The sequence below is a fragment of the Brachyhypopomus gauderio genome, chromosome 1 (assembly GCF_052324685.1).
Source record: "Brachyhypopomus gauderio isolate BG-103 chromosome 1, BGAUD_0.2, whole genome shotgun sequence".
NCBI lineage: Eukaryota > Metazoa > Chordata > Actinopteri > Gymnotiformes > Hypopomidae > Brachyhypopomus > Brachyhypopomus gauderio.
The window spans coordinates 47,728,999-47,741,298 of NC_135211.1; the positions used below are offsets into that span (position 1 = coordinate 47,728,999).

The window sequence follows — 12,300 nt, forward strand, 5'->3', positions numbered from 1 at the left end:
TCTGTAGTAGGGATGTATATCGTCACCACTAAGCTAGATTCGATACACATCTCGATACACTGCCAACAATGCGATATAACTGCAATACTCTGAAACCCCTTGTCGATGCGATGCGATACAAATGCGATACGATGCGACACACTCACGAACGTAAGTTGTTGAGGGGGGGGGGGGGGTTGTCTTACTGTAATAGTCTCTCTTCTCTCAGTGTGGACATGAATGTCTTACTGTAATAGTCTCTCTTCTCTCAGTGTGGACATGAATGTCTTACTGTAATAGTCTCTCTCCTCTCAGTGTGGACATGAATGTCTTACTGAAATAGTCTCTCTTCTCTCAGTGTGGACATGAATGTCTTACTGAAATAGTCTCTCTTCTCTCAGTGTGGACATGAATGACTTGAATGTCTTACTGTAATAGTCTCTCTTCTCTCAGTGTGGACATGAATGTCTTGAATGTCTTACTGTAATAGTCTCTCTTCTCTCAGTGTGGACATGAATGTCTTGAATGTCTTACTGTAATAGTCTCTCTTCTCTCAGTGTGGACATGAATGTCTTGAATGTCTTACTGTAATAGTCTCTCTTCTCTCAGTGTGGACATGAATGTCTTGAATGTCTTACTGTAATAGTCTCTCTTCTCTCAGTGTGGACATGAATGTCTTGAATGTCTTACTGTAATAGTCTCTCTTCTCTCAGTGTGGACAGGCTGCTGTTGCTGAGGCTGCTCCACTGCTGCAGTGTCTCTGAGCTCCAGCAGGGGGCAGCAGTAGTTCTGCTCTCTGCTCTGCAGCACAGGCTGGACTTCTCCTGCAGCTCTGCTCTGGACCTGACAGAAGACTCACACACACACACACTGACTCTGAGCACTGAGGACTGCAGAGTCGTCTCCGTGGCCATCCAGAGAGCTCACACACACACACAGCTCACTCTACACGACTGTGAGATAGAGGAGGCAGGAGTGGAGCAACTCTTCTCCATTATACACACAGTCACCCTGCAGTAAGACTCCCACTCACAACACACACACTAACCTTCCTGCAGAGGAGAAGGAGTTATATCATATTAATGTGTGAAAATAGCATTAATGTTAGTAGTTATGTGAGTGTATTAATATTAATAGAACTGTGCATGTTGGTGAGTGTGTGTGTCCATGTTAATGAATGTGTGTGTGTGTGTGTGTGTGTGTGTGTGCGTGTGTGCGTGTGCGTGTGTGTGTGTGTGTCCAGGTGCAGTAAAGTCGTGCTGCTCCAGTTTCTGTCTCTGGTCCGTGTCGGGTCTGAGTTGGAGTGTGTGAGACGTGCTGTGTCTCTCTCCCGGGCCCTGGGTGGGGAGGTGGACCTCAGTCACACCCGGCTGGACCAGCAGGCCTATGGGTCCCTGGCGCTGGTTCTGGAACATTCTGAAGGGCTGTCAAGACTGGACCTCAGCCACTGCCAGCTCACTGACCACTGCCTGCAGCTGCTGTGTCCACAGCTCCACAAAGTCCACGTCCTGGAGTGAGTGGAGAAGGAGGGTGGAGAGAGTCTGGTGTTGAGGACACACTCAACACCCATATGGGTGTAACTAGTGGTTTTACAACACTATGCTGTTTCAAGGACACTGTTTGTAAACCTAATGTTCTGGGTGTTCCATATGCTAATGACCACCTCTCTTATTGGCTGTTTGAATGGGGGGCGGGATCATCATTGTGTAGTGGTGGAGAGGTCTGTGAATTGAAATGATGACCACAGAGTGGGGAGTGATGTCAAATCAGTAATCTTGTAGAATCACACGTTCTCTGTAAAAACAGAAATATGACCAGACACTTCATGTTTCAGCTTCTTACCTGATGCATAAACACATCATGAAAATGAGAAATGAAGGAAAATGCAGCATTGAAATATCTGAAAATTAGTGTCTCAGGTCCACTGTCACAAATATATTTATTAATTCACTCTAAATCACAATGTAGTAGTACAAGAATGTGTTGATTTACATTGTTGTGTTGGGATTCCTGTACAATGTGGTAATTATAATCCATCTAATTTCAGCCTCAGTCACAATGACATCACTGATGTGTCAGCAAAGAGGATCTATGATACTGTCTCCACCAACACCAATATTCACACTGTGAGGTAAGAGTGTGTGTGTGTGTGTGTGCGTGTGTGTGGGACACAGTTACATACAACACACACTACCCTTCCACTGCACTGCAGGTCTGTCACTAGTGAACAGGACAGTTTTTCCCCAATACCTGTTCATCCCCTAAACTCCCCTCATTTCACCAACTCCTGAGCAGAGACTCAGATTCCGACACAGAAGGAATTACAAACACAAGAACACCGTTAACTTCTCCAACCACAGGTTACAATCCACCCGATACTGGTTCACAACAGGCTAAGGAAGCTCAAAAGAAATACCACTGTACTATGAGACTGACAGCAGCAGTTTCAGGCCAAGTAACTGAGAATCACCAGACGTATGTAGTCACTGTGTGCAAATGAACGTACACCAGACATAGCCATAGTCACTAGCACTAGCTTACCCTAAAGGGGCATCTGCTAGTCGCACCCAAGACGTCTTGTCTGTGCCTGTCTTACTTGTCTTTGCCACCAGGACTCACACTCAGGACCCCAAGGTGTCTGTATAAATGTCCTGCACTGCTCTCAGGACCCCAGCTGGCTCTATTAATGCCTGCTCCCGTTAATTTAAATTAATTAATGTGTAACTCCTATGAAGGAGAACAAAGGAAGACATTTATTTGAGTCTAAAAATTGTGTGTGTTTGTTTCTACAGGCTCTTCAACAACAGAATTACAGACAGACTCTTCTTCTCAGACAAGCGCTTTGAGATCTGGTGATGTTAATGTGTCGTGGGCTCAGCAGTGATGAGATGTACTAGACTAGATTTGCCTAGATCAGGGGTGCTCATTACGTCGATCGGAAGGAAGTGTCGGTCGATCGCGAAGGAATGTGCGTAGATCGCGTCACATAAAATAGTAGTAGATGAATCGCACATCTGCACTGACAGTTGTATTTTGATTGACATTCACGGTAGCCAATCTGCAATCCACTCAACAAATTACGTTCGCCGCCACCCCGGTAGATCTTTCTGACTTGGTCATCTTATAAGTAGCTCGCAAGCTGAAAACTGTGGGCACCCCTGGCCTAGATTATAACTGTCCAAATTCAACAAATATGACTGTATGAGACCTGAATATGATGACTGTATGATGTATAATGGGTTTGCATTTAGTCTTCCAGCCTTTTCTTACCATGTTGATGACAAATCCAGGAACTCGATGTGATCTGTAATTGTTTTACAATATTTTGGTAACCAATGTTCTAAAGGCATGATTTGAATTAAAATGATTTTTTAAATCAACTTTAAAATTGTCTCATCTTTTTTCCATAAATATCACATTCAACCAAAAGCTGTGTGAAACAGACAACAAAAAGGATCGTGAAACATTTATGTTCTTTGTTTATGTCCTAATTTCTATAACTTCATGGTCTTCATGTTGGTATGTAGCGTCCCTGCCCGAGGATGGTTTAGTTGCCATGCCAACAATGGCCACCAGAGGCAAACAGCTGGTCTCTAGTAGTCGAGGCATACTGTAACTACTTGCTAGTCTGAAGTCCCGTTCACAAGGTAGAGTGGTTTCTGTAAAAATCCGCATAAACCGCAAGAAATCTGGCTGTGATACCTTTTAGCAGAGCAAAGTCCTGAGCATGAAGTTAGTATTTATTAACTCACAGTTCATGAATTACTACTATCGCAATTGTAGTGAGAAAATGCGAATTGTATAAGTCTGAAGCGGGTTCGGGAACCGAGGTAGAAAGTGCTTAATCCAGAAATCCCGAGGAGGGAAACTTTATTTTCCACGCAACTCAAACAATAGCACTGTTTTGTCCCCCTCCCCTGGCGTGCGCAGGCGCCGCTCCCCCAGTGTCACTTAAAGGACTAAAACTCCCTGAGTGGCCAAGTGCCTGTCTGTTAGGGAATTCGCTACGAGGAGTAGTAGTTGCTACACACGCCCCCCCAGAATTCACAAAAACAGACATGTCCATCTGGCGAGGGGGACGAATCAACCGCCCAGACCGGCTCACACCGCCCGCCGGCGGGGCAGTTGAACCGGCCGGTTGACCAGCAGGACGGGCAGGACCAACGACCGGGGGCCGCCCACGGCTCGCTGGACGTGCCGTCACCACAGCACCATCCAAGTCCAAGTGGGCCGGCTTCAGACGGTCCACCGAAACGCTCTCGGGGACGCCCCCGATGTCCACCTTGAAAAACTTGTCCCCCGGCTCCAGCACTCGGAAAGGGCCATCATAGACCGGGCGGAGGGGACTGCGGTGCGCATCATGCCGTATGAACACAAACTTAGCAGCACGCAAAGAAGGTGGAAAACGGGACCGCTGTAGGCCATGCTGAGAGGTGGGCACGGGGACAAAAGCACCCGAGAACTCACGAAGGGCCTGCCGCTGGTGGCCGGTGGATCACGGAGCAGTAGGACAAGGGAGAAAATCTCCGGGGACTCGCAAGGGCTGGCCATAGAGTTCGGCCGAAGAAGCCTGGAGATCCTCTTTGGGGGTCGACCTGAGGCCCAGCATGACCCAGGGGAGCCTATCCACCCAGTCGCCGTCCCGGAGGCTGGCCCGGAGCGCAGCTTTCATAGAGCGATGGAAACGCTCAGAAAGCCCATTGGCCTGGGGGTAGTAGGCCATCGTGCGGTGCAAGTGTACTCCGAGGCGCGCAGCCACGCCGTTCTAGAGGGCAGAAGTGAACTGAGGCCCGCGGTCCGAGGACATATCCGACAGGACGCCAAACCGTGCAACCCACACGCCAATAAACGCCCGGGCCACTTCCGAGGCCGTAGTGGAGGACAACGGTATGGCTTCCGGCCACCTCGTGGTCCTGTCGACGACGGTGAGGAGGTGAGAGAAACCACGGGATGGTGGCAGGGGCCCCACTAAATCCACATGTACGTGGTCGATACGCCGCTCCGGCACAGGAAATGAATCCAGCGGGGCCTTAACGTGTATGTGCACCTTGGCCTCCGGGTCCGACGCCTGGTCTGCTGCCATACGGGAGTAGTCGCTGCCGAGGTGCACGGCGCCGATGACCACACGAGAGAGGCAGTCGGCCACGTCTTTCCCCGCAACGTGCTGGATGTTCGTGGTGAACTCTGAGATGAAGACCAGCTGACGCTGCTGACGAGCAAACCACGGTTCAGAAACCTTAGCCATCGCGAATGCCAATGGCTTGTGGTCCACGAACGCAGTAAACGGGCGACCTTCCAGAAGAAAGCGAAAATGCCGCACAGCCAGGTACAGGGCGAGTAGCTCGCGGTCAAACGTGCTGTACTTGCACTCAGCGGGGCAGAGCTGGCGACTAAAGAATGCCAAGGGGTGCCAAGCCCCATCGAACCACTGCTCATGCACCGCCCACCGAAGCACAGTGGCACTGACCGCGTACGTGGGAATAGAACTCCCGTTGGCGGCCTCAAGGGCGGGGCCAACATGGCCTGACTTCATGTCCATCTCGGAGGCGGGCAGAATGCTCAACTGAGCGCCTGTGTCGCAGTGGAAACGACGCCCCGAGACCACGTCTGTCAGGAAAAGCAGGCTACTAGAACGGCCGACGCCTGTAGCCGCTAGCAGGCATCGGCCCTCACTTTTCCCGGCTTCCTGAAACCGCATGGCGGGCGGCAGCTTCTGGCCTTGGCTCTGAAACGAGCGTGGTAAAAACATAGAGCCGGGGAGGGCGGAGGCATGGACGCACAGACGGCAGCGCCAGAGGTGAGCGGAGGTGTACAGACGTGTGGCTGCAAAACACTGCTTGGCCAAGAAAATCTTGTCGGCCTCCCTAGCTAACGCGCGATAATCCCTGAGAGTAGAACCCGCTAAGGTTGCGCGAATGTCGCTGGGTAACTGCTGAAGGAATATCTCCCTGAACAGAAAACACAGCGGGTGGTCGCCCAGTAGGGACCAGTGTTGTATAAAGTATTATAGACCCATACTTGAGTAAAAGTACAAGTACTCTATCAAAAAATTGACTTGAGTAGAAGTTGAAGTGTTCTTTAAAAATTTTACTAAAGTAGAAGTACAGAAGTATTTGGCATTTTTTGTACTTCAGTATTGCAAGTAATTTATTCTAAAATTTATTACTCAAGTACTGAAAGTAAAAAGTACAAGTATTGTGTTTTGAATTAATTAAAGAAAGCCATCAAAGTTTGATTATCAATTGTTTTATATATTATTTACAAATCAAAGATGTCAAAGACGTCTGTATGTATAAACAAGTAGCAACTTTAAAAACTGGGCTTAACACTTCGTACACAAAAAACATGACCTATGTCCCGCTACGTCATATGTTTGACGTTAATTTAGCTAAGAAAACGAGGTGTATTTTGGACGTAAAATTTGTCCGTCGGACTCTAAGGGTGAGCCTACTGCCCTGCATTTACCCTCAATAAATGCCCTTACCCTATAAAAACACTACACTATAAAAATGGGCACATGATTAGTCAGCATGAATAGAGACACGGCTTAAGGCCCATTCACACCCTACGGTAATTACGGATACGGACCCTTTCGTCCGGTTCCGGAGGTCGTTTCATCCGTCAGTGGGTCCGTTGCCAGAGCGCTTACGAATCCGTAGCAACGGAGCAATATAAACAGGAAATCAGGGGGCAGTAGAGAGTCAGAAGCATCGGACGTACACCAATTCGGGAAAATCAATGAAGAAGAGTACTGGACTTTTAAAAATGACGCTCGAGTTAGAAGAGAAACTTTGCGAGTTGGTTAGAGGCTACATTCTGCTACGGTGCCAGGTCATCGCGATAAACAGCGATGCAAAAACAGCTGGGAGGAGATTGCTGGTGCGCCGGTGCCGGAAATTTGACTATACTGCCCTCTAGAGGATGTATTTTAAAAAATCATAACAACGTTGGAACCGGAAAGAGGTATAGTGGCCCCCTACGGAGGCTACGTTTGGTACGGACGGACGAAATTCGTCCGTGTCCGGAGGTATAAAGCAGGCTTTACTGTTGCTAAAAACACATCGGCTTTATGATTGCCAGCTAATGTTAAGTGAACACTGCAGCACGTCATGAACATAATTAGGTTAATTAGCTAATTATGTTAGCTCAAGCTGGCGTGTCACCTGTACATTATATTTATAACTTACATTATTGTGTTTCTTCAAGTTCGAAGGTGAATTTTTGAAGGCCAATATTTCACCCTCTTTAGGGAGGCAGAGATGGCACTTCATCCTATAGGAATTTTCTTTCATTCCAGCAAACGCAAACACTGTCTCTAGGTAGGGCCAGGGTGGTATCCTTCCTCACCCTCACCACCACGATCACTCGATGTTGAAGGTGTGGAAGGTGCCAATATATGGACATTAAAACGCCAACAAGCTTATTATGCAGCACTTATGCAGCTATTCTGCTGTTACCAAACACAATACCATCTCTTTTAATGAGATAAAAAGCGAATTATTTGGAATAATTTCGAGTATATGTGCATTTGTATAAATATGTAAATTAAGCTGAAGGTGCTGGAAAATACTGAAAATGGACCCTCAAAGTTCCGTACAAGTGCATGAATTCCACCTTGTAACTTCGCACGGACAAAAATCGAGAGGTGCACGACCTCGCGATGCGACCGTATGGAACGCCGTTTGGCTCAATACGTCTAGAATGACGTCCGTGTTAACACGTCAAATTTGGACGTCTTAAGGGAGGACCAAACCCGGCTTTTGAAAAAGTCCCCCACAAATTACGTCCGTGAGGTTAAATGTACTAAATGTTGGCTTACATTTCAAATATTATGTTTAGCTGACTAAATATGTTATCAACCCCTTTTAATGTACAGTAGGCTATAGGCTTACAAATTCATGTTTAATTGAATAAACCGTTGAACACGAGTAGCCTACATTTTATTGAGCATGTTTTTTTTTCTTCAAGTATCAAAGTAGAACAGCTTTCTCAAGCAGTCATTGATGCATTTTGGAAACAGGAGATGAGCCCCTGGTCTAATGCACCCTCTGTATTAAGAAACCCTATCTCAAAAACTGAATTTTAGTCATTACTTGGGTAGCACGCATATGAGCCATTTTAATCTAGATTAATCTAGATTAATTTCAAGATTTCATTGAGATTAATCTAGATTAAACAAATTAATCTATGCCCACCCCTAATATAAATCCATTATAGATATATATCTATATATACCCAAATATATAACTGTATAACCAACATATGAAATTCCAAAGCAAATCATTTTACTTGGGCTCATTGGTTTTTCTATTTCAAATCTGAAGATGATTAGTTTTTTCCATTTTCTATTATTTTTATTAATTCACACTACTTTCTCTTATACTATAGCTTTTCCTGGTTTCATTTACATTTATGGCATTTGGCAGACGCCCTTATCCAGAGCGACTTACATTTTTATCTAACTTTTTTATACAAGTGAGCAATTGAGGGTTAAGGGCCTTGCTCAGGGGCACCTCAGTCATGGCCTCAGGTCTGGGAATCAAACCCACGACCCTCCAGTCACAAGACCAGTTCCCTAACCGCCAGGCCACAACTGCCCGGTTTCACTGTACCACGAAGTGCAGGGCACGTGGGGAGATCAGTGTGTCAAGTAACACAACAACAGTTGATGTTATCATTTAACTTTTCTGGTAAACAGATTGCAAATATATTAGGTGTATCAAGAAGCACAGTGAAGCGCCAGTTAAGGTATGTGTTGATAGGTCTTTTTTTTTATATAAAGCACTTATATGAAACATTTGTGAATTGTTCTGTCTACAAATTTAATAATTTTGGAACTGCAAATCTAATTGCACACCAGGGGGATGTAGAATAACACATGCTATATGTGAAGACAGTCACTGTCTTGAACTAGCACTGATGCAGCATCACAAGGAAGCTAACATGTTCGCAGTAGAACACTGCTTAGCTCTGATCCATTAGCTAACAGACACCTGTGCTAATTAGTTCTTATCTGGAGTAGAGTTCCTGATGGAGCATAATGAAGCATGAACTGTGATTCAAAGTGGTGGCCCCCTCCATCCAAATTTTTGTGTATTTTGGACATTTAAATAGGAAATTCTAAGTGGAAACACATAAAATGTATATATCAAGTAAGGGGTGGAGAAACTACTTCAAGATACGGTATAGTGCAGCTTGGATTGATTTTAATTATTTGCATAAAATCACAGTTTTGAAAAAAACCTACATACATTATTTGTGTGCCGATCTCCCGCGAGACCTCTCTTTGTTCTATTTACCTATTGTGTTAATCTTGATTGCATCTATCATGGTGCGCTCCTTTGATGTAACAACCACCGGCTGGGGTTATCTTACAGCCTGCCATATGGGATTCTCCCTTGACAATGTATGTCTGTATGTAAATTCTTTAAAACCTCAAAAGGTGTGGTTTTTCTGTATATAACCTATATGTTGGTAGACTGTCAGATTACTTTGGAATAAGAAGCACACACAAATAAACTCCTTTCTTGGAAATCTCCACTCCTGTGTTTCTTGAAGAAACGAACGATTCTCGCTAAACAGAAGACAATACCCATGGTTGTGATTAAACTACTACTAGCTCACATCTTGATGAAGTATAACTTTTACCAAATATTTTCTAAACTGTTAATGGTGTAAGTTATTTCAAGGTGCCAGGGTAGTGAGACAGATTTAATATCAATTTGTTCTATGATTGTCATGTTAATTCTTTGTATATGGCTATAGGAAGTTCATGTAAAAATATTGGTTGTGACAGTGAGGTAATACATACATACAACTTTAAATTAAGGTAATTACACTAAGTTTTAGAATAAGCAAGCAGTCTCAGCCACTCTTGACATTTATGACAAATGGTCACAAAACAGATGTAGATGTAGTATGCAGGTGTATCAAATGGTATTGTGCAGTAGCAAAAATCCCAATCCGCTGGGAATTCTAGTCAAGACCAAAATTGCTTTACTTCCAGGTAATAATTGCCTCTAGAAGTAAATGCAGGTCCTTCACAACCATTTTCTAAAATAACATTCTGCAGAGAAATGCATAACATGTAGCAAGGCTTATAACTGTCCAATGGTCCCTGCCAGTCAGTTTCATGTTTCGGCTGTAGTTCTGACAGGGATTTCCAGTAGACTGGAATTTTTGCCACTGCTGGGAGACACATATGATTGATTCAAACAAGACATTCACTGCACTGTACCACCCCTTCTCAATGTACAAATCCTGATATACACTCCGCAGCATTTATAGCCTGATCATTCTAGTACAATGCCTTCTGCAACGGCCTGAAATTACGATCACCTTAAACAAGCAAAATCATTTTTAAAAATGTGTTGCAGGGTTGACGTGCAGGAATGGTGTGTATTAAAAATTAAATGAAGCTGACAACAACATGAAATTAGGTTGGTTCTGTCTGCACTTAAACAAAAATCAAAGTAAGCATAGTATTGTAGACTGCATGTTTTATTCAATTATAAAATGTAGAACAGTATAGTCTAATTATAAAACACTTGAAATGCCCTGGAATTTGACTCAAGTGACAGTAGCATACCATTACTCTGATGTAAATGGCTGATCTTCTTAGCACAGAACAGGCTTTTATAGCTGATAATTTTTTTTATTTTTCATAGCCACATCTTACAAGTAAACAAGCAACCAGAGATCATCTCTGTAATCTTTATTAAAGAGAAGGTGTTTTGTGTCCTCTTTGCTCTTTTTGCTGCTTTCACATTCGCAATGGGGCGAGCTTTTTGGCAGTGTTTGGATTTCTCCCCTCAGAGGTTGATGAAGTGGTAGCACCCAATTTTAATCGTCGTGTTAAGACGTTAAAACGTCTTAAGACGTCAAAAAGTAACGTCTTAACACGGAAAATTTGGACGTCTTAAGACGTCCAAATTTGACGTGTTAACACGGACGTCATTCTAGGCGTTTTGACCCAAATGGCGTTCCATACATAAACGACTTCCTGGATTTCTCGACACAAGCTCCGAAGCTTCGGTATCACTTTGCCCATCACTATTTTTTTTGGGATTATTGATCGTACAGAGGGCAAAATTGTCGTACACCTTGGCAACACTGGTGTAAGTAGACACTTTACAGACTTTTATATACGGTTCGTTTCACTTTCTGTTTGTTTCCGGAGTACATTTGAACTCACGTAGCCTACTGCAGTTGTTTTCACGTTCGCATATACGGATTTGTTTCTTCAATAATTTTAAGACAGTTACAGGAATATTGTAACGGACAATACCCACCCCGGCAACCACCTTTTCAACCTGCTGCCTTCTGGCAGACGTTACAGGTCCATACCGGCCAAAACGAACAGACTCAGGGATAGTTTCTTTCCAAAATGGGAATCTGCACAAACTGTGATTGTCTGTGGGCCGTGTGCCTTATCTGTTGTCTGAGTGTTTGTATGTTTGAAAACCCTTTTGCACAACAGCGCTTGTATGTTTGGAAACCCTTTTGCACAATAGCTCCTTTTCTTCTTTGCACACTAATTTTATTTAGGTTTTTGTCAATCATATGTTTACATATTGCACCTTGTTCTTGTCATTATATGTTTTACATACTGCACTGTGCACTTTTAGGAGCAGCTTTCCAATCTCGTTATACTATGTATACTGTGTAAGCTGTGTATAATGACAATAAAGGCTTTCTATTCTATTCTATTCTATATCATAAATTCAGCAGATGTGTTTCCTGGATTACCACAGCAGTAGAAACATCAAGGGGGTTTTAGAGCAGGATCAGCACAACTCAAAATCAAAGTCAAATTTATTCATATAGTGCTTTTTACAACATGTTTACAACACAAAGCAGCTTTACAATCGTATAGGTACAGATCCCTAATGAGCTAGCCAAAGGCGATAGTGGCAAGGAAAAACTCCTTATGATGTTGGGGATTAGGAAGAAACCTCGGGAGGACCAAGACTCAAAAGGGAACCCATCCTCCATTGGGCGGCCCATTAGCACAAGTCCGTATTTGTGGACAAAAGGTGGTTCTACCTTTATAGAGAATCACCTGGCGAGAGTTATGGGCATTGGTTGCAAGCCGTATAACATTTCTTGTGGGAGCTACTTATGATGTGCTTCCAACTCCACAAAACCTTGGGCAGTGGTTAGGTGAGGATCCAACTTGTAAGCTATGTGCAGGAAGTGGTACATTGAAGCACATCCTGTCGGCATGCAAGGTGATTTTGTCACAGGGACGTTACACTTGGAGGCATAATCAGGTAGTCAAATCATTGGCAGGTGCACTTGATAAGAAGCGTTTGGAAGTTA

At 44.3% G+C, this 12,300-nt stretch overlaps 2 protein-coding genes and 1 pseudogene across 12 annotated transcripts in view; 2 read left to right on the forward strand and 1 right to left on the reverse strand.

The window, feature by feature from the left end:
- Nucleotides 1-3,361, forward strand: part of LOC143522959 (uncharacterized) — a 56,871-nt gene extending 53,510 nt beyond the window's left edge. For all 10 annotated transcript variants that reach the window (XM_077016987.1, XM_077017066.1, XM_077017057.1 and 7 more), the window contains 4 exons: nt 693-995; nt 1,223-1,492; nt 2,027-2,110; nt 2,772-3,361. In XM_077016987.1, the coding sequence (XP_076873102.1) occupies nt 693-995; nt 1,223-1,492; nt 2,027-2,110; nt 2,772-2,835 (721 nt within the window). In that variant the 3' untranslated portion in view covers nt 2,836-3,361. The remainder of the gene's footprint in view (nt 1-692; nt 996-1,222; nt 1,493-2,026; nt 2,111-2,771) is intronic.
- A 98-nt stretch (nt 3,362-3,459) lies between these two features.
- Nucleotides 3,460-5,728, reverse strand: LOC143508603 (uncharacterized; annotated as a pseudogene).
- A 5,260-nt stretch (nt 5,729-10,988) lies between these two features.
- LOC143523103 (nucleotide-binding oligomerization domain-containing protein 1-like) overlaps nt 10,989-12,300 on the forward strand; it is a 31,345-nt gene continuing 30,033 nt past the window's right edge. Inside the window, exon 1 of one of the 2 annotated variants that reach the window (XM_077017282.1) lies at nt 10,989-11,096. The gene's annotated coding sequence lies outside the window, so the exon portion shown is untranslated. The remainder of the gene's footprint in view (nt 11,097-12,300) is intronic. The other variant, XM_077017299.1, reaches the window with a different exon arrangement.